This window comes from Toxorhynchites rutilus, chromosome 3, assembly GCF_029784135.1.
Source record: "Toxorhynchites rutilus septentrionalis strain SRP chromosome 3, ASM2978413v1, whole genome shotgun sequence".
Taxonomy (NCBI): Eukaryota; Metazoa; Arthropoda; class Insecta; order Diptera; family Culicidae; genus Toxorhynchites; species Toxorhynchites rutilus.
In genome coordinates, this window is record NC_073746.1 from 224,762,778 (window position 1) to 224,785,523 (window position 22,746).

Consider the following 22,746-nt stretch of genomic DNA (forward strand, 5'->3'; position numbering starts at 1 on the left):
GTGATCGAGTTAGCTGGTAAAGCTGCTCGCGACGATAAGAAAACCCGCATTCGGAACAGAACACATTAGGTTCTGTGGACATCAAGACAACAGGCAAAGTGGGCTGCGAGTGGCAAACGCAATCGCAAAACGACATCAGGTAGCAGAAGAAAAAAGTTTGTTCTTTATACAATCTGCTTTGGTGGCAAATCCAGAACAAGGCGGCATCGAGGGCGTTCGAAATGGTTTTTTTTTCAAAACCACGAGTACTAAGTTTTCTAAATTGGAACCATTCCATAAAACAAGGCGCTTTTCAGGGCCATTAAACCTTCCAAAAAAGAGTTTAGGAAATACAGTTCAATGCTTCCAAAAACAATATCCAAAATAATAATAAAACACAAATTGATTTTTTCATAATTTGTTTGCCAGGATATGATGAGTATGTGAATTTGGCAGTTGTTCTGAGCTTATTGATTTTCACCAATTCTTAAATTGCTTCTAGATTGAAAGTACAGTAATTTACACTTATCTCGACATTTAGCTAATTGGACGGACCAGTAATGCGACATATTTAGTTGGACATTTTTGTAAACATAGAGTTCGGGGTCCAAATTATGACCCCACATTGAAGTCGACACTGTACCACTGTCATCGCAAATGTTCAATTACAGGTTAAAATTACCTCCAATCCGATACTGAGTGGTGGTAATGCGACGTGCCATTGAATGTAATTTACTGTAAAATATGTCACAAGCTGGATGGGAAGAAATTTTCCAACTGTGAAAGCTGTGGCAAATGCAATCGCTGAACAGCAAGGTTTAGCCGAACAAGATGGGGATATCGAGTAATAACAAAATAATAAACTCTTTAGATTGAAGATAATTTTGTGATCCTGAAAAGGACCCTTTTTAGCCTGCATGTGAATCCAACGAGCGAACAAATCGTAATGAATGTATTTTCTTCTTCTTCTTCTTTTTGGCTTTAAGAGGGTTTAAACTAGGTGCACCCGTGGCCGACTGGTTAGCGTCTCACATTATCATGCCGGGTGTTCGGGTTCGATTCCCGTTCTGGCCGGAGGATTTTTCGTCAATGAAATTTCCTCCGACTTGCACTGTGGTCACGCGTATTCTAGAGCTTGCCCCTCGGAATACATTCAAGGCGTGTTATTTGGCTTAAGAGATCTCAACTAAGTATTAATGAATGATGCTAGTTAATGCATATGTTGAGACGGCAAAAGTTCCACAGGGAACGTTAACGCCTTTCAAGAAGGGTTTAAACTTTTCAGTTCATTCGCCTCTAGCTCTGAGAAGAGCCATTGAGCACCAGTCTTGAGGAGGCTGGTGAAAAAGAAGAAAAAAAAACCATATTCAGCGGACCTGTCTGCTCAGATGTAAAACCGGGCGAAGGTAGGAAAGTATCCTATGCCATATAAGATGTTTAATATGAGCTGTAACGTAATTGTATTGTTATTATTGAGTACCAAAGCAGCGACAAAGCATCGTAGAACCTAGCTCTAGATCAAAAGGAAATGTAGGGGGAGGGGGAGGTGGGGAGGATAAGGAAAGGAAAGGTAAGGAAAAGGGGTGGGATAGAGTGGGAAGGAATGATGTGATGTTGGATGATTTATAAATGTAGTTGAATTTAATGGTGTTAGTAAAATGCTGGATAAGTATGAATTAGTGTGGTTAGAATTTAGTAAACAAAACAATAATATGTTTAAAAGGTATGCTGTTTGATTATGTAGTACTGCTGCATATGCTGGAAAAAGTTAATTTGTGAGTTATATATGGAAGATGTTTATGTTTATATATTTTTATTTGTTTTAATATTTTTGTATGTTATATGTTTATAGATGCATACACATACATACGCCAATTTATTTGTTAGATTTAATGAATGTATTTTTTTGCCATCGCTCCCTTTTAACGCTCATTCGTTCGTCTCGTTGGACTCGCCCCTCTGGCTGAGTCTGCCGATTTGTCTCTATCCTGTGAGTGTGTACCGCTAGAGTATAAAACACGCGGACCCCAAATAAATATCTTATTAGAGGCGAATGAACTGAAAAGTTTAAAGCCTCTTTAATTCAACATCATCATCATAAATATCTTATTTTCTTTCAAACCGTAAACCCGTGTGGTTGTACGGCATCGGCATCGTGGACGTAACAAAGGAGGACAAGTTAAGGGAAAGGCAAAGTCTCACTCGAACCGTGCAAGTCTCCAGTTCCCTGTTGGTCGCATTCACTGATTGCTCCGCAAGGGTAACTAGGCCGAACGGATTGGTGCCGGAGCACCAGTATACCTAACAGCGATTATAGAGTTTCGGCCGTCGGAGTGCTCGAGTTGGCTTGCAAAGCTGCTCACGACAATCAGAAAACCCGCATCAAGAACAGAGCAGCTTCGGTTCGGCGCTCATCAAGGCAACAATTAGTTTCAGTGAGTGGCAAAGTGTTTCTCCGGCACGTCGCATCAAATGTAATTTACTGAACAACATGTCACAAGCTGGATGGGAAGAAATATTCCAACTGTGAAAGCTGTGGCGAGTGGCAAACGCAATAGCTAAACAGGAAGGTTTAACCGAATAAGATGGGAATATCGAGTGATAAAAAAAACACAACACCAAAGGTTCTTTTCAGAACCATCAACATATTCATGAAGAGTAAACAGTAAACTAATCCATTTTTAAGGTAGATAGGTAGGTATTCACGTAGGAGAAGAAAATAAAACAATATATTTAAAATATATATTTAACAAAAGCTGTCCCCTTTGTATAGTCCTACGTCACTCCGGTTATGTCCCCGACATTACCCACCCGTCTTTTTTTTCCCTGAATGAACATTATGAAGTACGATCTTACATGGAACCTGTGTACATATATTTTGTGCGCATCAAATTATTACATAAACTTTTGTCTACCGATAAACATATTTTCACATACAGTTTGCGACTTTTAATGAAGCAGCTTATCTTTCCTCACTAAATTTCAAAAATATAAATCTCATACGTATACTATCCAATCCAACGATATCAATTAATAGCTGTCTATTGATGTTGGGTTCCATCCAACATTCTATGTTAATGTTAATATCGCTGAACGAAAGAGCGAAAGAACGGTTCGAAAGAACTGATTCACTTAGATGAACGGTTAGTGAGTGAACCGTTCATCAAAATGAACTGTTTTGCCCATCTCTAATTGGCAAGCAAAATATCGTGTCGTTATTATTTGCATTCAATATGGAATTTATATGGAAGAAACACCACAATGTTGAAATTTCTCACGGTTGCATGATAATTTGAGCCAAAATTCTCATGAAATCTTTCAACTGCTTGTTTTTCAACAGATGACGGTTGTATCGTAGCTTATTACTATTATTTATGTGGTAAAAAGGTCCAGAGAGCCATCATATGCTTTGTTCTTGAAATCAGTTACATTTTCGGTAAAATTTTGATTAATTGCCGATTATTTTCTCACAACATACACACCGACACTGAAAGCCTTCGAAACACCAACTTCGTAACGTTAAAATAATGAAAGTTCGTTTGTTTCTATGAACATGGGGGAGTGGAAATGGCACATGGAAATATCACTTTTATCCGTCTTTTTCGACGTGATTTCACAAATTTCCACCACACACTATCACATTAGTCTCATATTCTGCGGGAACTCTAAAAAATGTACGGTTTTAATTGATAAATTACTTCCTGAAAATAGCATTTTCACATGGATGCGGTGGACAATCAAAGATAAACATAACGACTGACGTCACTATTTGAGAAATAGTTATGGCAGCGCATGCTATGTCGCTCGAAACTCTACCATCTTCATTACCTTTTTTCCAGGACATTGATCACAGTCCATAACATAAACAAATCAAATTGGAAAAGTGTTAATCATTTGCCTGTTTATATTGCGAATAGCTCTCCGAAAATCCACTTATTTTAGAAAAAGGATTATGGATCCCAATACAAAATTTTATCCTTTAATAAGCTCTATTCAAAAAGTGGCACTTTTCGAAACAAAATCGGTATGTAAACATTTCACTGATAGTTATTTGCAATCAACATTTCCTACGTTCTAGAAACTATACCTGATAGGAAGCAACAGTAGGGAATCCCGCTTTCGACTGTTGGAAGTTGACCGAAAATCCAAAGAGCTCCTCATCCACGAAAATGCCAACGAGCTGAAGAAGAGTGACATTCGCAAATTTGTCCAATCTCGCTCGTTCATCCGATCGATTAGCGCTTACGGAGTGCTGGGATTCGTCAAGTTTCTGGAGGGTTACTACCTTATCCTGGTCACCAAACGAACCCGCTGTGCATTCATTGGGAAGCATATAATATATACAATTAAAGACACCGCCATGATTCGTGTCAACGAGGCTCCGGTAGGAAAGCAAATTCACCCTCTCGAGCAGCGCTATGTGAAAATGTTCAACAATGTGGACTTGAAAAGTAACTTCTACTTCAGCTACAGTTATGATTTGACGAGAACTTTGCAGTACAATGTTTCGGTTCCGAAATTTGTCGGCGTTCAATGTGACATCGAACGGGATGAGCCACTGTTGTGGAAGAATAGTAGCAAGGAAAAAGCAACTTACGCATTTCGTGGAGTGTCACGAAATCGTTTTGTATGGAATGCCTACCTGTTGAAGCCGATGGGTAATATTTTGCACAAAGATTGGAAGCTAGAGGTTATTCATGGTTTCATAAGTCAGTCGAGCATCAGCATTTTTGGGCGACCGATTTATGTGTGCTTGATTGCCAGAAGAAGCACCCGATTTGCCGGTACCAGGTACTTTGCTATTAAAGTAATAATTTAGATTGTATGCATCTCGTTTAACGTGTCGTATATTGCAGATTCCTGAAACGTGGTGCTAATTATTTTGGAGATGTGGCTAACGAGGTGGAAACGGAACAGATTGTGCTTGACGGCACTCGAATGTGCAGTTTCACACAGCTCCGAGGTTCTGTTCCTTCCCACTGGTCTCAAGATGTTAGCAAAATGGTTCCAAAACCGCAAATAGCTCTCGACGTGTCGGATCCGTATGGTGAAACTGCTGGAAAACATTATCAGCGCCTAATGTTCCACTTTGGATCGCCAATAATTATTCTCAACCTAGTGAAAAAGCGTGAAAAAAGACGTCATGAGAGTGTACTGAGTGAAGAAATGGTCGGGAGTGTTGATTATCTGAATCAGTTCGTTCCCCCGAACTCTCGAATCAAATACATCGATTTCGATATGGCCAGGAAAAGTCGAGGCAAAGGTAATGTGATGGAGCGATTGGCCAAATACGCCGAGAACGTTATCCAGCAAACAGGAATTTTCTTCCTCGACGAAGAGATATCAACCCAGCAAACGGGAATCGTACGAGTGAATTGTGTAGATTGTTTAGATCGCACAAACACGGCTCAGTTTGCTATCGGGAAATGCGTACTTGCACATCAGTTGCACGAGTTGGGTTTCTTGAAGGAACGTAAATTGGAATTTGAATCGGATTGTATAACAATGCTGGAAAATTTATATGAAGATCACGGCGATACATTGGCACTACAATATGGTGGATCGCAATTAGTCCATCGTATAAAAACATACCGTAAAACTGCGGCTTGGGCATCACAGGGTAATGATATCATCCAAACGCTCAGTCGATATTGCAGCAATACTTTCAGCGATACAGAAAAGCAACATAGCATTAATTTGTTTTTAGGTTACTATATCCCATCGGAATCCGAAGTCAATAGTGAGTACCGTTACGGATACAATCATTTCCATTTAACATTGTTTTGTTTCTTAGAATCTACACACATTTGGGATTTGGAGACTGATTTTTACATTCACAACTCGAGAGTAGATGTTATCCGCAAAATATCTCCAGAACCACTAACGCAATGGGTTCGACCGTTCGTGATGATGAACCTGCCAAACTCAACAAGTGATAACAACCGAGTTGTGAATGAGCTGATCAAAATTCACACCGCCGATGTGGAAATAATCGACTACTATTCCAATTTCTATTATACTTTTAAAATAACTTCATTTGAGGAGAATATTGCTTACCAACTAAGTCATTTTGCGCGGAATTTCGTTCCGACTTTCCGCACGAATTTCAGTCCATTCGAGCCGGTCCGAAGACGGGATAGTGTAACCATGAAGAATCCATCACTTTCGGGACAATCTTCCACTGGGTCTACAAACAGCTCTTCGTCCAGTTTGGATGAGGACTCAGACTCTGAAGATGACGACCGAAGCCTTAGAAACACTGCTCCAAGCAGTAGTGCCAACAGTAGCAGGGCCGAAGACCCGGTGACGATCAACAGCATGTTTCCAATGACCGGGGACATATATGGGTTTGAAATCAAACCACCCAAAAAGGCAGATATGATGAAGTATGCTTTTGAGCTGTATGTAACAGTACTGTTTAATATTTTTCTGACTTTAACAGGTATCAGAAATACGTTCAAATGAATAGAATTTGTTATCCAAATAAATATTCGAAATACGAGCAGAAGCAGACACAGCCGGAGGAAATCATTGTGCAGATTCGGGCTATCTACGCCCGAACTGATTCCAAATTGTGCGCATTGACAGAGGATATAGAAATACCGACAGTGAGTGCGGAAAGTCTTGCGATCTATGAAAAATACTGTCAGATAGCACAGAACGCTATGGTGTCCAAAGGAATCGATCCCGTTATACAGAGATATGTGGATATGTACAACTAATTAGAAAAGGAATAGTCATCATTTTCTGGACGTGAATAATATGCACATTGTAGATAACATCGAACTTTATATCTTATATGTATTCATCGAACGAAGCATTATATGTATTCATGAAAGAAATTCTCAATATTTTAAAAGGGAGCGTTGAAAAATCGAATTTTTGTTTTTCGCATTTTGGAAAGCTTATGTCCTCAGAAATGTTGTCCTGAAAGGATCTGTTGAAAAGTTACAGCCAAAAGTACGAAAGCACCTCATTGGATATAAGGAGCTCAGAAGGAAAGGGGTGTAAGTGACTTCATCGATTTCTCTTCATCAACTTTTTCTTTAGTTAATAACTAAAATGCAAAAACATTCCAATTTGAGTTTGCTATGGAATCCGATAGATGAGGTTCTGACCTATCTTCCACATTGTCAAATGCAGCTGGGAATGTGTTCGCAGCTAAGTTATGGCCAAAAGAGAGAGACTCGATGTTGAGAAAATGGATGATGTCACTTACACCCTTTCATTTTGAGCCTCTCAAATAGTACGAATTTTTAAACGCGATTTTCTCGAAACCATGAAACCATGCAAACCATGTTTTTCAACTGGTGGTATCGATATCTCGAAACTACTCGACTGATTTGGTCTAAAAAATGTTATCAACATGTAAAAATGAATGATCTAAAGTGTTACATAGCCGTTTTTTTTGATATCTGATTTTTCGATTTTTTATGAGCTTCTAAACAGCGATTTTTCGTGACAGACAGCGTCTACGCATCCAGCTGTCAACAGCGTAATCATCATTATACGTGCACTCAAAAAATGGAATATACATCTTCAAATATACCTTAAAGAATAACCAACACTTCACATTATTCCTAACATCCGAAAAAAATCACGAAAATTCCTTATTTTTCGACCTCCAGAAAGAGGTCCCCCCTTAATCTACAAGAAAAAATTAAAAATTATGCATGATCCTATTAAATGAAACTTTCAACATGTCTTCGGTATAGAAAATAATGATTTTTTAAGGTCTAAATTTATTTTGCTCAATGCCAGAGAAATACTCTATCATACGTTGCAGTTTGGTTCTGTTCTTGTTGTTGGGATGTTGGAGATACTAGCTGACCCGGCAAATGTCGAGGACTTTAAGGGATAAAACATGAAAATTATTCGTCAACTGTTCGGACGAATTTTCGAACTTTTCGTGTGATACCATCCATCATTTTCTGCACAGCACTGCCGGTAACCGTGTTTGCTATCTGGTTTCACCAGTGTTCCATTTGAGCTGGTTTTTTGATGATTCAGCCACTTCTCATCGGTTTGCCTATCAATATCTCACATCGAGATATTGATAGGCAAACCTTTGTGTAAACGAATGAATGGCAAAATACTATTCTGTACACACTCCTTTTTGTAAAATTTTCCAGCCATTGTTGCTCCTGTTATGAAAACATTTGACTTTTCTCCACAACTACTGATCCCTGGCCAAATCATCATTTTATGGGCAAATTTATCGGCGTAAACAAATTTGAACCTACCCGCAACACTTCTACACTTCTGGAATTTTGGGATCTGTCCTCCCTACCACGTCGGGTTCTAAACGTGAGTGTGCAGATTTTTTCAAGCCTTTCGTGTTCCATCGTCAATATCTTTTGAATGTGTCCTTCAATCTTCATGAAATTTTCACTACTGAACAAACTTTCCGGACCAAAACACTGTCAATAGTTTCTCGATGTGGCAACTAGGGGCACTGCAGTGAATAAAAATAAGCGATCAAATTCCAACTGAAACACATTTTAATGACGGTCTATTCTCTTATGAGGATCAATCGGATATTTAGGGACGAGGAAGATGGAAGATGATCGCTGCGCAGCTATCATCAAGGTTTTCCAATTTTTTTTATTTTCATCAGCGCGCGTTCAAAGCAAACATGTATTCTCTCTTGGTGCGAAGTGCACAAAATTCATAATCGTGACAGTGCAAAATGTACCCGGCGCAAAATTCAGATACTGAACATCTCTTCTTACTTGTGTGATGCGCGCCCAGGCATCCCAAAAGTACTGCATTTTCATAACAGTCGGTATGAAATTGAATCGACAGTCTCTGTGAGCGCGCTACACTCGTATACAAGCGACAGAGCATGAATGCATAAAGTAATACTATACAGCAACAGTCGGTGTTTCGTCGAATTCATCTAATTTGTCGTGCCCGAGCGTAGTGAGCCGGGGAGACTGTTCGTTTCCGATTTTTTCGTGTCTGCTATTCCGTTCGCTCTGTCGCCGTAACAGTCGCTGACGAAGCGATGAATCTCATCGGTTTACCCGGGTTACTGTCACACGTGACTGTCGCCAGAAAAATGTCATGACATTTTTCTGGCGATCGTAATGTTAGCCGGTATCTTATGCGTTTGTGCTTCTTCACCAGTACGCTTTGAGATGTGTATCGGACATATGGCTGTGATCACTAGTTGCGTGCACACATAGGAAGCCGAGTTAATTTCATATCGACTGTAATAAGAATGCTTTACTGTTGGGATGCTTGAATCCAGATACACAAATGATCAACAATTCATTTGAGAAAAACACGCACAGCTTAATAATTCTAGGCGAGAGTTTCTTCGATAATTGGTGACGTCGGAAATACTCAGTGTTGGGAGTGTTTAGATTTATCCTCCAAGTTGGAAACTAATGCAGCGCGAACTCGATTATATACAGTCTCCGATTTCTTTTCACTGTATATAATCGAATCCTGTATATAATCGAGTCAAAAAAATGTTTTTTTAATTTGTTTTTCATGCATATAATTTTTGATTATTGAATGTAAAAGAAGAATTTAATATATTTTCCCAGAATCTCTCAGGAGGTGATAGATGATCATATTTCATGTAAAAAACCCTCCTACGCATATGTTCGAATTTTAACAATGACAGAGTTATAGAACTAAACTGGCTCTACACTAAAAAGTACGCTACGTGAGCCAATTATGTTGCTTTCATTTGAAAGATATATTTTTTTAAATCTTTAAAACATTTTCTTGCTAGTTGTACGTTTTTCTCATAATCCAGTGGACCGATATGAGGGCAGTAATGTGGCTATATTTCAAATTCAGTATATCGATATGAATATGAAACACACTTGCAATATACTTGTTGTTTGTCATATAACAACGAATATATTCGCTAAAAATTATCTAAATGGCAGCATAACGTTTACCGGGTCAGCTAGTAATAATGATAATAATACTAAAATGTTACTTTACATTTTTGTTGATAATATTAATATTACGCGCTAAACATATTTTATTCATAAATAAAATAAAATCTCCTTCATGTCCAAACCTACATTGCTAAGTGTGCAACACTTCCCCCAGCCGCATTCTAATCTGGCCCTACAGTTGCATTCGCGTAACTTTCATTCACACGACTTCCACCCACGACACTTCTCCACGCACCTCTTTCAACAGAGGTTGCTCACACTATTTCCCCCGAAAACTTCTCTACATGGAATATCCGCGTCATCGACAAATTAAATTTTCCCATATCGGGATATGCTGCAGAATTCGCCAGTTATTAATTGTTATTAATTCTTCGCTGCACAGTAGATTAATCTCTTTAGTTTGCGAAAATGAAATGAAATAAAATGACGTTGTACTGGAAAAATATATACTAAGACACCCGACATCATCAGCACGAGGGAAAAAAATCATCAACGACGGTAGCAACGTATAACTATTGCATTCAGAATCTACAAAAATATCACTAATGAGCAAGCGGGTCTGTCGCAGACGAAAGACCAAAATACTCTCACATGGGAATGTATTCGTGTACAGTACACGACAGTAACAATAAATGTCGCATAACATTTCCACTGTGTGACTGTAGTTACAAATTCAATCGCGTGACTGTCACGGGACAATGGTGGCGACAGTCATGACATTACTGTCGTGATGCAGTACATTTGGTACCCCTGTGCGCGCCTCATTCTATGTACATACATCGGTTCCCGGAATAAATCGCCACAGAAAACGACTGCAACAGAAACCACCGCTTATAAAATGTGTAGTAGGCTATAAATATTGTGGCGCGGTATTGTATTTCAAAACAAGAATTAACCGGGCAAACGTATCGCCCCAGGCAAACGTAACGCCCCGGGCAGACGTATACCGTCCGACGCTCGCTAGAGCTCGGTCGGACATTGCTAAAGGATCGTATCCTATGTTTCAAACTAACCGGGCAATCAGTGGATCCCAGGTTTGCGTGCGAGACACCGCCGCTTCCGACGGCGGGTCGGCGGTGGACTCGGATTGCGTCATCTTGGCGGCATGGGCCGCCTCGATTCCTTATCCTCGCCAAATGGGGACTTCGTCCCCATTACATTGTCCTCAGAATAAATTTCGAAAAACGAGAACAAGAGAATAAATTTATAATAGAAATGTGAGGCACATGATGTTTTTCCCGCGCCAAATATTTCTAGCCTACTACACTTTTTCTAAGCGGTTGTTTCTGTTGCAGTTGTTTACTGTGGCGATTTATTCCGGTCACCACATACATCATACTCATGAAATTCTAGCGCCCGCTTTGTTTTCGCTTGTTCTAAGCGAAGCATAAAAACAGCACGTCTCCATACGAACCGTATACGCCTGTGTGAAGAAAAATATCTCAACAGAGAGAGCAATCCAGATTCAAGCGCGCAGTATAGAAATACGGCGCAAAATTGAGCGCAAAACTGAGCGCAAAAACGGCGCTGACCATAAAACATTTGATTTGTTCGAATGTCTTTATCACACGGTGTTGATTAATTTTCTACAACTTTTTAACGCTTTGAGAAGGTGCTGAATTGACTTGAACAAGACAGTTGTTTCTGTATAATTTGTACCGAACGACACTTGCTATCGCGGCGGATGTTCGATCAATTTTTGTAAGCAGGACTAAGATAACCAAGGAATTTCTCAATAATGGGATTACTTGATACCATCAGTCCAAGAAATGAGCAACTAATCTTCTATATCCCACAACGGATGTTTATGTCTATCGTACAAAAGTAATGGTGTAACTCATACATCTTATTTATGTTTTTTTTTCAAATTTAAGGTGGCGCATTAGGCCTGTTTTGTGGTTGCTGTAGTGTTCTGCTAGCTAGCATCGGTGTGGCTGACGATACCACCGCTGTGGCACTGGTGCCAGCAGTTTGTTGTGGCACGATATTTACCTTCCTCACAGTGATATTACGGTTCAGAATAGCTGGCTTTCTTGTTGTCAACTGGGACAAAGAGTTGGTTTTGATGAGAATGGTATTCGTTCCCGGGATACCGGGAGCGAGCTGTGGAGATGCAGTGTTTGCACCGAAGATTGCTCCCCGTGACGTGGTGACCGTTGTATTCGGTGCAGTAGTTGCAGCACCGATCGACCGGATTTGTGTTTCGCCAACTCGCACAAAGTTTTTCATGGTGGTCGTTTTATTGGGATCCACATTTATGATTATCGGTTGAAACTTTTGTTGAGGGACGACCGCTGGCTTGACGATAGCATTGTTTAGAATTTCCACCTTCCCACCAGACAGTATTTGGCCAAGATTTCTGGTAACCGCTGTTGGAGTTGTAACTGACGCAGTTTTGGTTAAGGGATTAGACAGTACCACTTTTGTGTACTTCATTCCGGAAGGTGTACCACCCAATGGTTTCGACGCTGTGGCTGCAGCGATAACATTGGTCGGAACCTGTTTGATATTATTTTTGTTGATAACTACAACTTTGTTCGATTTCAAAGTTGGCTGCAACGTTATCAATCGATTGACTGGTTCTATTTTACTTGGGATTGAGGTAGTCGCCGTAGATGTAATGGTCACAATATTTGTTGGTGCTTTGGGGACATCGTATACCTTTTGCGAAGAGCCATCCTGAATGTTACCTTCATTGTCGGCAAACACAATCGGAATATCAAAAATGCTGGTATTTGACAAATCGGGCGTATGTGGCGACCTTGTGGAATTTAAAGTTGCAGCCGACGTGGGTGTTGTAGAAGTCGAAACACCTCCGGAGCTTCGAACAATCGTGAATTTTGTGGGACTAAATGATTGTGATTGTTTCGACTGTGGAGTTGGAGTTGCACTGGGAGGCCTCGGAGTTACCGAAACTACAGGTTTCGGGGAAGATTTGAGGGTGAAAAACTTTTGCGTTGTTCCGGATGGTTTCAACTGAATAAATTGGTTCGCCGGAATCACTTTGATGTTTGTAGCCGCCGTTGATTGAGATTGGATCTGTTGAGGTTGCTGTTGCAGATTTGTAGGTTCGCGCTTGATCATCGGAAGAACTATTGGAGAACTGCCTATACCGGACACTACCTGTGAACCGGGTGTATGGCGAATCTCTAGATTATTGCTATTAGAGGAAATTTGTATATTGGTTACAGGTCCAGGCGTTCTTGTAACGGATAATCCAGCAGGCTGTTGAGGAAGATACTTGGCTTCAAATTCTGATATCGAAGGGAATCTGAAATAACATTACCTTTTGAACTTCGGGGAGAATACTCTGAATGGCTGCATCCAAAGCTTGCTGATTCTGTTTGAGCACTAACTTTTCAGCCTTAGTTTGTTTCTGGGACTTAGATGTTCTTTTAGCAGGTTGTTTGCTTGTTTTTGTTGCTTTCGTTTGATCTGCCAAGTCCGCGGATAGACTTACTTTACGCTTTCGATTGTACGCTGACGTACCGCTTGTATTGATATTTCCGCCGGAAGTAATTGAGGCAGGCCTCGCTGTAGCTGCTAAATTGCTGCTATTATTTGAGAGCAGCAAATTAGATTTCTGACCATTCGGATCCTTAATCGTTTGCTTCGGTCGAGGTGGATTGAGCAGACAGTTTGTAGCAAATTCGGCAACCTCATCCATTACCATGTTATCCACCATAGACTGAGTAACACCCTCAATTTTTCGCTTTGATTTGCATACTCGAAGGCAATCGTCAGCCGAACCAACAACAACAAGCGATGTTTGGGCAATCATTTTCTCCCGCAGGAACTCTATTTCTTCTTGACTGTAAATGTGAATTGCTTTAGGAATATTGCAAAACGATCGTAAACGAAAACTTACCTTGTTCTGGCGGAAAACTGTCCAATTACGAACAACACCGGTGCTGTAATATCCGTAATGTGATCATCCGGAGCTCCTCTCGGTCCGTTAACGGTGTTATAAGCAAAACCCAAACCAACAATACAACTCACTGCTTCGACAAGCCCTACTTGAATCGCTAACGCCGCTCCGGCGTTGAATCCTACCAAAATAATGGGACGATTAGGAGCCTCTTGACGCACATCATGTATTTTTGTACGCGTCACGGCTACCATCTGCTCGGAAACGCTTTGGATTGTATGCTTCAAAACCGCAGCTCCTTGTGGAGGCATCGTAATCGGTATGACAGAGGCCATCGTGGCGAACAGTGAATACCACTTCTGTAATCGTGTACTCGGTGACGTCATATTAGGGCCAGAAGGAACCACTACAATGAATGGCTGCCCGGGAAGTTTCCGGTTTTTGTGAGCAACAACCGGCTCCCACGGTTTCTTTAAAACCGGACCCAAAAGTTCCTGGTTGATATTCAATGGCCGGCTGAATATCATTTTATCCACCAAATTAGGCAATTTGGCTTTCAATGTTTGCAAGATGTCAATGTAGGATGCCAAATAGCTCGGTGGTAGATTTTCCATCAACAATCCGTGAATCCACTGCGTCAGCCGAGGATCCCACGAAACACTGGCCAAAGCCTGTCGTATACGGCTGACGGATTTGTCTATAACCATACGACGGTGTACAGGTTCGTGCTGTTTATCAGCGATAGTTAATCTTGCCAATCGATCCATATCCAGTAATTTGGTAATCTTACCAAATAATTTAATTTGCTGAACAGACCAACCAAGTCTGAAACATATTGCGTCAATTAGGTTCCAATAAGATCAACACAATGTTCTTACTTGTTCACTTTTTCCTCCCAATCAATATCCTCTGAGTTGAGATTACGAACCTGTTTCGTAATATTCTCGCTCTCCAACATCGCTATTTTTGCGGTCTCTTCATTGTACGATGGTATCGGCGGATTGTATGATTCCTCCAAATCGATCCGCTCGTCATGGCTGTGGGTATGACAGGAAGGACACGGTGGTGGTCGATGCACCATCAGTGTCCTGGTTGAGGCCACCTGGCTGTTATCCATTGGACGAAAGTCACGTGAATAACTGTGTTCCATTGTTTACTGTAATAGATGAGCACAATTTTAACTAATCATATCATTCCAATTAGAAACTTAAAACATAAGGTTAACTTTTTTATTTTGTCACATCAGCAGATCGCCGTTATAAAGAATTACAAACTGGGAGAATTTTCAACAGGAAAATTATTCATGCAAATATACGCACACTGTACGTTGGTTAGGTTAGTCTCGTTTTCCCTCTTCAGGAAGAGGGAATTATTGATCGTATCGCGCACTGCACAGCAAATACAACTTCAAAAGCTTCATCATATTATTTGAAGGAAAACAAATTTAAAAAAAGTGTTAATAAGCTGATAAAACGGAATGACTGAATAGGTGTTGCTTTAACACGTAATGGGAAAAATGTCTAGCTTAAGCACAAATTTCACGAGCATTTAATAAAAAAACAACAGCTTCATTAGAATTTGACGGCTATTTGATTGCAAAATGTACACTAATGTTTTTGTCAAGGTAACTAGAAGTATATCATAAGGTAGGCCAACTTACTAAAACCAAGATGCCTAGAAGTGTATCCTAAGGTGGGCCAACTTGCTAAAACCACTCTTCAGCCATCTTGGAAGTCTACTGTATTTTGTTTGTAAACAAAACACAATACGCTTGTGCCCAAGCCCACTCGTGATCAGTCTGTCTCTTTCACGCTTCAAGCAAATATTTCCCCTTCTGCTTTCTTCCGTACTGTTTTCATATACTGCTCCTCTAACCCACTTAGTGACGAAACGGCCTCACCTAGTACCATAGACCCGTCCAAGATGTGTGGAATGAAGATGTAACCGTGTCGTCAATAACTGCACGAGGGGAAACGGTATAAATATACAGAGGACTGTAGAAAGGGATTTGACTGCAAATAGAGATGTCTAAATTTTTCGTTCATTCAACTGTCGATTAATCGTGGGGTCATTTTTAAATATTCGATTCATTCGAATAATTGTTTTTCAGTATTCGATTAACCGAGCGAATATTTATTTCTTGTAATCAAAAAGAACAGACATATTTGTAATAAAAAAGTATGATGTCATAATTTTAAAAGTTACATTAAATATAATTTTGAGATAAACATGGTGCAGAATAATTGTTTTTGAATGAAATTGTATTTTAGTATATTGATAAATTTACCATTTCATGATTTTTTGAGGACGATTCACATACAACATCCACGTCACGTTCACGTTCCGTCACGTCACGTTGCGTCAATTATTCTACCATGAACGGGACGGAACGTGAACGTGACGTGGATATTGTATGTGAATCGCACTTAAGTCGCGCTACCGTATTGTATCTATCGTGGACCCGTCTTGGGTTTTTGTATATTAAACAAGCTGAACCGCAAACGTTGTTTTGCCATATAAATTATTTCTAATGAATATATTGGTAGTTAAATAAAGAATAACTAAATTTCTTTTTTTAAATATGATAGAATAACGACGAAACGATTTGTGTTTGAAGTTTATGCTGCTGGAAATGAAGGTGCGCATTGTCATTCGATAAACAAACGTGACACGTTTGTGAATCTTGCGTTCATTTTGTGTTTGGCATACCGTGTGATGGGGCGCCAAGACGATATCCGCTAACAAAATAAAAAAAAACCATTTCTTCTCTCGAATCAATGTATTTCATTAACGTAAATGTAAAATGAAAAAAAAGTAATATATTTTTGTCGTAAAGTAGAAAAATTATACAAAATTAGAATTATATCGTCGTTTTCTAGATGAACGGTTAATTTATGATTGCTGGATTCCGTTCATGAATCGGGAAACCAAAGATATGAGATGATTCAACCGAAAATATCCTGTAATGTGTAGGACCGAATACGTGTAATACCAGGGACAGACATACAGCTGTACTTGCGTTATACGTGTACAGCGTTGTACAGGTACCATCGTACCATGACAGCCATACTTTGGATGTACATTGTACCGTATGTCAAACTGACAATCAGATATTTTTCCAATTGGCGTTTTATCAGGATTGATGACAATAGCATGATTACCGCCTTGCAATCCGGACATGTGTGATTTGAATAATTTCAATAAATTATTGTGCTCATTCAAAAAGACTATCAGTTCACCGGCGACGCACCTCACGAAAATTCGATGAAGTGGAAATTTAACAATATAAATAAACTCGTCTTGTTTGAAAAACGAATTACGATTAAATTAATTGAAAATTGTTTATACAAAAAAAACTCAAATCGGGATTGGAAGTAAACGATGGGGGGTGAGAATTTTGGGTTAGATATATTTTGAAGCCATATAAAAGAAAAAAATAGGTCCACCCTAACCGGTGTTAAATATACGGTAATCGGTATATTATTGGTATCATATATAGTTTACGACCTATTCTCATGCGTACCAAGTATTTTGTGTATGATTTTATGAAAATCGGTCGAGCCGTTTAGACGAAGTTCGACCACGAACATCGTGACACGAGATTTATATATATATATAGACTAGATGTGCATAGTCAATTTTACGAATTTTTAAAATGATCTCAAATATTTTCCAAAGTACTCTATCATTCTAATTTGGGTGAAGACAAACTCACAATATATATGGACGATATAGATCTGATCAACCGTTCTCTCGTGATGATGAGTTATACGTACGTGGGAAAAACTCTCTTTTATATATAAAGATGTGCACAGCCATTTTTTCCGAATTTTTCAAATGATCTCAAATATTTTCCAAAGTACTCTATCATTCTAATTTGGGTGAAGACAAACTCACAATATATATGGACGACATAGATCTGATCAACCGTTCTCTCGTGATGATGAGTTATACGTACGTGGGAAAAACTCTCTTTTATATATAAAGATGTGCATAGCCATTTTTTCCGAATTTTTCAAATCATCTCAAATATTTTCCAAAGTACTCTATCATTCTAATTTGGGTGAAGACAAACTCACAAAATATATGGACGACGTAGATCTGATCAACCGTTCTACAGTGACGATGAGTTATACGTACGTGGGAAAAAGTCTCTGTTATATATAAAGATGTGCATAGTCAATTTTTTCGAATTTTTCCAAGCAGTTCTTATGCAAACATACACATACACCGGCAACGGGAACTTCGACTTGCCGTTGCTGGTGTATGTGAATGCTTCAATAGGAATTCCATGGAAGAATAATTGACGCAACGTGACGTGACGGAACGTGAACGTGACGTGATGTTGTATGTGAATCGCACTTTATACGTACGTGGGAAAAACCAAGGCGGTATAATAAGGTGGAACGTTATGTCAGAACTGCTGTTCAGCCATTACTTGAGTTCGAATTGACAGCGACCAAACGAACGGCTAGAGTTTTCCGAGAAAGAGGATAACAAATAGCATGCAATGATGAGTGCATACCGCTATGTGTTTGCTGCGCATAAACGTTGGTTTTGTTTACGCTGTTGGCATCATTGTCTGTGACTGCTGCAAGTTGTTGTCTGCATTGCTGTTTTACGGAATGTGAGGGTTGTTGTTGTTGCTGCTGGGATTGGCAATTCAGCGATTGTGGGAGCTTTGCTAGTGGGTATATGAAAGGGTCACTACCGGCGGGCTTGTGCCATACTGCTCTAAGTTCCATTCGCTTTGGTGGAATTAGTCGTTGGCGACCCATTAGGATTGAGTGATAGCGATACGCTGTGGATATCCATGCATATCATTTCCCGGCGACTGCTGCTTTATCTGGAGATTCACCTGATCGTACGGGTTGTGAGACACAACAGCTAGTTCGATTAAAACCGGCCAAGCGTATGTATATGTTGGTGTGGACCGCTATGTAGCATACAAATTAGACCTGCTTTGTTTATAAACAAAAATAGTCGCAGTCACTTTTTATCCCCTCACGCATCTTCCATGCCTTATCATCATACTGTCGAAAACGAACCACCTGTCAATTCCAGCTCCTTGGGAAAAACTCTCTTTTATACAAGATGCTGAACTATAGGTGTTTCGTTCTTGGGACTTTCAGGACATGACGTGAGACGAGTAGCGAGACGTAACTTTCAGAAATATTTACTTTTTGTTTGGGTGTGTGGTTATGATATCAATGTCAACTCGCTAAGGAAAATAATTGAAGGAAAAAATAAGCAAATATATATTCTCGTGGAATATAGTGCACAACCTCCTTTTGCTCTAGCCAATTACTTGTAACGGCCCTTTCCGGATCTTCTTCCCGGTATATGCACAGCATTCTCCTCCTCCCTAACGAATTCAGTGGAGCCACAATCAGCGTTATTTTTTGTCACCATCGCCGTAAGCTGATAGTACTCTTTTCCCCGCCGATGGGATCCAAACAGAAGTACATTTTGCTTAGAAAGAATGGCGAAAAGCTAAAAAACATCCTTCTGCACTGTTATGATTCTACAATAAAGCGCGAGCAGCTATTTTGCCAATGAATGCATTTGTCACCAAAAGATACGATTTGTTTTGTAAACAAATTTGTTTTTTCACGAGCAATGGCCGAACAGCAATTTTGACATTGCGGTCCACCTATAGTACAACACCTTGCGTTTATATATAAAGATACGCGATATATATAATAGATGGGAAATGTAATCCATGAAGCGTTAAATTGAAAGATAGGAATAAAATACAGGGATTCACCCATATTTGGGGGTCATCCAAATTCCACGTGGATAACTTTAGGGGTGTAGGGTTTACGAAAACTTCCACGTTTGTCCACCGTGAGGGGGAAGGGGTATAGATTGATTTTAAAGAATCTTGCATTATCATTATCGATCAGAATTGAGACGCTATTATCGGCAGGATTAAGACGCCACCAAAGAATGTTAGAATGTTGTAATATTAAAAATTCACGACATTGTTTTCAATGTTTCGATTCAGCTTCCACTCTCAATGTAAAACCGCTTCGTTTATGTTTTTTAACATCTCGAATAGCAAATTCTTTCTTCGGGACCTTATTTTTTAAGGAGTCTCATAAGGTGGCACTGGTTGTCCGGAGGTCAAATATATGACACTTTTTCACCCATGATAGTGCGAAAAAAGATAGAACTCTCCAAGCTTTGGCTGCGAAAATCGCGTTGCTTTGACAGGAGACACTACATACATCAGACAGGTGGAACAATATATGTTAGATGGGTGGAACGATATATCGGAATAAATGTTCAGCTCTATACATATGAAACGCTTCATCAAGTGAGAGCTGAGTCGATCACCTATTGCAAGCTTATTACTGCATAATCATAATTATTTTTATACATTTTTTCGATATTCGATTGAATTTGTTAGTTTTTCAATGATTAATTAGCAGGGATTTTATACTTGCATTAACACTTCTAGCGATATGATTTTGTTCCACCAATCTAGTACGATCTTGTACATAACAAATAATGGCAGTACGATTAGGGGCGAGATGAAGGATAGAAGGTGGGAAGATTCACAGGTTTTAGTCGTGTTGAACTTTGATTGTGTTAGTAGCCAGGAAGATAGGAAGTTCATGTTGGCGCGTTCCTCAGCGCCAAGGCAGTGGACTGTATAAGTGGAAGACTGGTCAACTGCGTGGAAATAAAACTCTTTCTCCGCCTTGAAAAAGGCAGGCAATGGTTTCCACAGCAGTCTACTAGCCAGATATCGATGGTGCGAAGGTTTGCTCGGAAGGCAAGAGTGCAGAATGGAAATCAAAAAACACTGGTACTTTTCTCCTAGGTTTTATTTAACGATGTTACAATATAACGTGTAAAAACTGAATACCTTAATTCCTCGACCGCCACATCATTTTATGTGAAAGTGAACGTGTGGCGCTAGCGATGTAATTCGGTGCGCAGTGCTGTCGGCGATGAATAAATCTGCCCCGCGCATGCGCTCAATGTGTGCATCGATGACGTCATTCCGGAGCGGTCGAATCGGGCGCGAACATACTCCCGCCGGGCTGGCAAGAATTTACTGAAGAATTGATGGTGTTGCCGTCAATAGGATGAACGAATTTGGTCGAGTTTAATTGTCTGCATACTGAGTCTCGAATCCTGATACTTGTTGCTCCTAGTAATTTATTGGGACCTCGGCTGGACAGCGAATTTCTCACTAACTGGCTGGGTTTTTGGGGTTTTGTAAATATCGGCGTATGTCTCTTCTTGATTGCTGGAACGATATGAACGGTTGTCAGCTTATGCTGCGGTTTCTCGTCATCGGGGATGTCATTCGTGGTTTCTGATATGTATTTGATACTAAGGTAACCTTGGGCATAACAAGATGATTTGCAATGATCGGTTTTCTTCTGCAGATTTCTTTCCGGTGGAAGGAAGCGTCGTATTGTCGGATTCCGGTTGTTTTCATTATCTTGAAACGATACTCGCGATGGCTGGGTTACCACATATCTCCTAGTGTCGTCTATATTGATCATTGGCTGGAATAACTTCTCGCGCTTCGGAACCGTTGGTACTGCGGAAATTACTTCGGTGCCAACAAAACATTGTTGAATGTTGGAAAAGTCGATATCGCCGGCAACTACCCATCCGAGATGCGTTTCAAGTAACTCCGGCAGGTTGTCGCCTAGTTGGAGGCGCCCGGCCTTCAACATATCGATGGCTCCTGGGTGGTTGAAGTTTGGATCTGCGAGGGGTAGGTTTCTATCAATCGGCCATGATGAAACGTTTATTTTTATTGCTGGGATTGCTTCCGTTATAGTTGGAACCACTAAACATTCGACATCAGTGCCGAAATTGGAGTGTGTCGATTTTATTTGCACCATCACTTTTTCCTTGGCGAAGGTTTCGGCTCCACCGATTCCTGCAATGGGTACTCGTGCTGGTCGTCGAGTGACAAACAAACGGTCAACTAAATCTTTGTGAATGAAGTTCACTTGCGATCCACTATCCAGTAAAACTCGGCAAGTTGTTGTGCGTCCACGATTGTCCTTGAGTTGAACTATAGCCGTCATGAGCATCACTGTTCTAGCACCCCTGTGACAACTGCAGGAAACGACGGTATTGGTGATTGGCTCGAATTCATGGGGTTCATCCGTCGTGACCGAACGGGAATGGTGTTGTTCTTGTAACTTGTAATCAAAAAGCTGTTCCTCTGTATACGATGGCTCTTGGTGCAATAGAGTGTGGTGCTTTCGCTGGCAACGAGAGCAGGTCTTCTTGGATGAGCAGTCAAGTGTGCGATGTCCTGGACGGAGACAGTTGAAGCAGATTTTCAAGTTTTTTACCTTCTCATAACGCTGATCCGGAGATAGCTTGTGTAATTCTGGACACTCGAAATGACGATGATTTTCTTTGCATAAAAGGCAGGATTCAGCTGTTGTATATGATTTCTGATTCGACTGCTTAGAACTCACGAACGGCTTGATTTGTGTCTGTTTCGGTGTAGCCTGGTATCGGTTTTGGAATCTTTCCAATATCTGACATTCGCTTCGAAGAAAAGCTACAGTGTCTTTCAGGTTCGGTAATGTGGCGTGCTGCTGGTTTCTCTCCCAAAGCTGCAGTGTTTGGTCGTCCAATCGTGACGTTAGGATTTTCGTTAGAATGAGGTCTGAAAGTTCATCCACTTCTAGCCCCTGGTACTCAAGTCCACCAACGTGGCGATTAAACGTTTTCACCAGCTCGAGTAAATCCTTTTGGTTTCGCTTGGTCATCGGCTTCAAATCAAGCAATCCGTCGATATGTGTGTCGACGATCACTCTCGGATTTTCGTACTGGTCGATGAGCTGCTGCCATGTTTGCTGGAAGTTGTTGTCCAGAACCATCTTTGCTGTGATCCAACCCGCTGCATCGTCTTTTAGAGCCTTGTCGAGATGGTGCAGTTTAACTGCATCGGAATCTCCACTGCGAGCGAAAATATCCTCAAACATCGTG

At 40.3% G+C, this 22,746-nt stretch overlaps 2 protein-coding genes across 2 annotated transcripts; one reads left to right on the forward strand and one right to left on the reverse strand.

Moving 5' to 3' along the window:
- The first annotated feature begins 3,792 nt into the window (after positions 1 to 3,792).
- On the forward strand, positions 3,793 to 6,792 carry LOC129775920 (polyphosphoinositide phosphatase). The gene is made up of 5 exons (XM_055781190.1): positions 3,793 to 4,003; positions 4,058 to 4,770; positions 4,836 to 5,719; positions 5,774 to 6,365; positions 6,422 to 6,792. The coding sequence occupies exons 1-5, from the start codon at positions 3,932 to 3,934 to the stop codon at positions 6,699 to 6,701; spliced, it is 2,541 nt and encodes an 846-aa protein (XP_055637165.1). The 5' UTR covers positions 3,793 to 3,931; the 3' UTR covers positions 6,702 to 6,792.
- Positions 6,793 to 11,669: 4,877 nt separating this feature from the next.
- Positions 11,670 to 15,363, reverse strand: LOC129775666 (KAT8 regulatory NSL complex subunit 3). Its single transcript, XM_055780657.1, has 5 exons — positions 15,087 to 15,363; positions 14,646 to 14,923; positions 13,768 to 14,592; positions 13,186 to 13,711; positions 11,670 to 13,124 (listed from the first exon to the last, which is right to left on the reverse strand). The coding sequence occupies exons 2-5, from the start codon at positions 14,915 to 14,917 to the stop codon at positions 11,769 to 11,771; spliced, it is 2,979 nt and encodes a 992-aa protein (XP_055636632.1). The 5' UTR covers positions 14,918 to 14,923; positions 15,087 to 15,363; the 3' UTR covers positions 11,670 to 11,768.
- Between the last annotated feature and the right edge of the window lie 7,383 nt (positions 15,364 to 22,746).

Bases quoted from the DNA above. Each gene is read 5' to 3' on its own strand.
- LOC129775920 (XM_055781190.1), top strand. From the start codon at position 3,932: ATGGATCCCAATACAAAATTTTATCCTTTAATAAGCTCTATTCAAAAA. The intron at 5,720-5,773 runs GTGAGTACCGTT...TTTGTTTCTTAG, and splicing joins ATCGGAATCCGAAGTCAATA to AATCTACACACATTTGGGAT. The intron at 6,366-6,421 runs GTATGCTTTTGA...TGACTTTAACAG, and splicing joins AAAAAGGCAGATATGATGAA to GTATCAGAAATACGTTCAAA.
- LOC129775666 (XM_055780657.1), bottom strand. From the start codon at position 14,917: ATGGAACACAGTTATTCACGTGACTTTCGTCCAATGGATAACAGCCAG. The intron at 14,593-14,645 runs GTAAGAACATTG...AATATGTTTCAG, and splicing joins TGGGAGGAAAAAGTGAACAA to ACTTGGTTGGTCTGTTCAGC. The intron at 13,712-13,767 runs GTAAGTTTTCGT...TCACATTTACAG, and splicing joins CAGTTTTCCGCCAGAACAAG to TCAAGAAGAAATAGAGTTCC.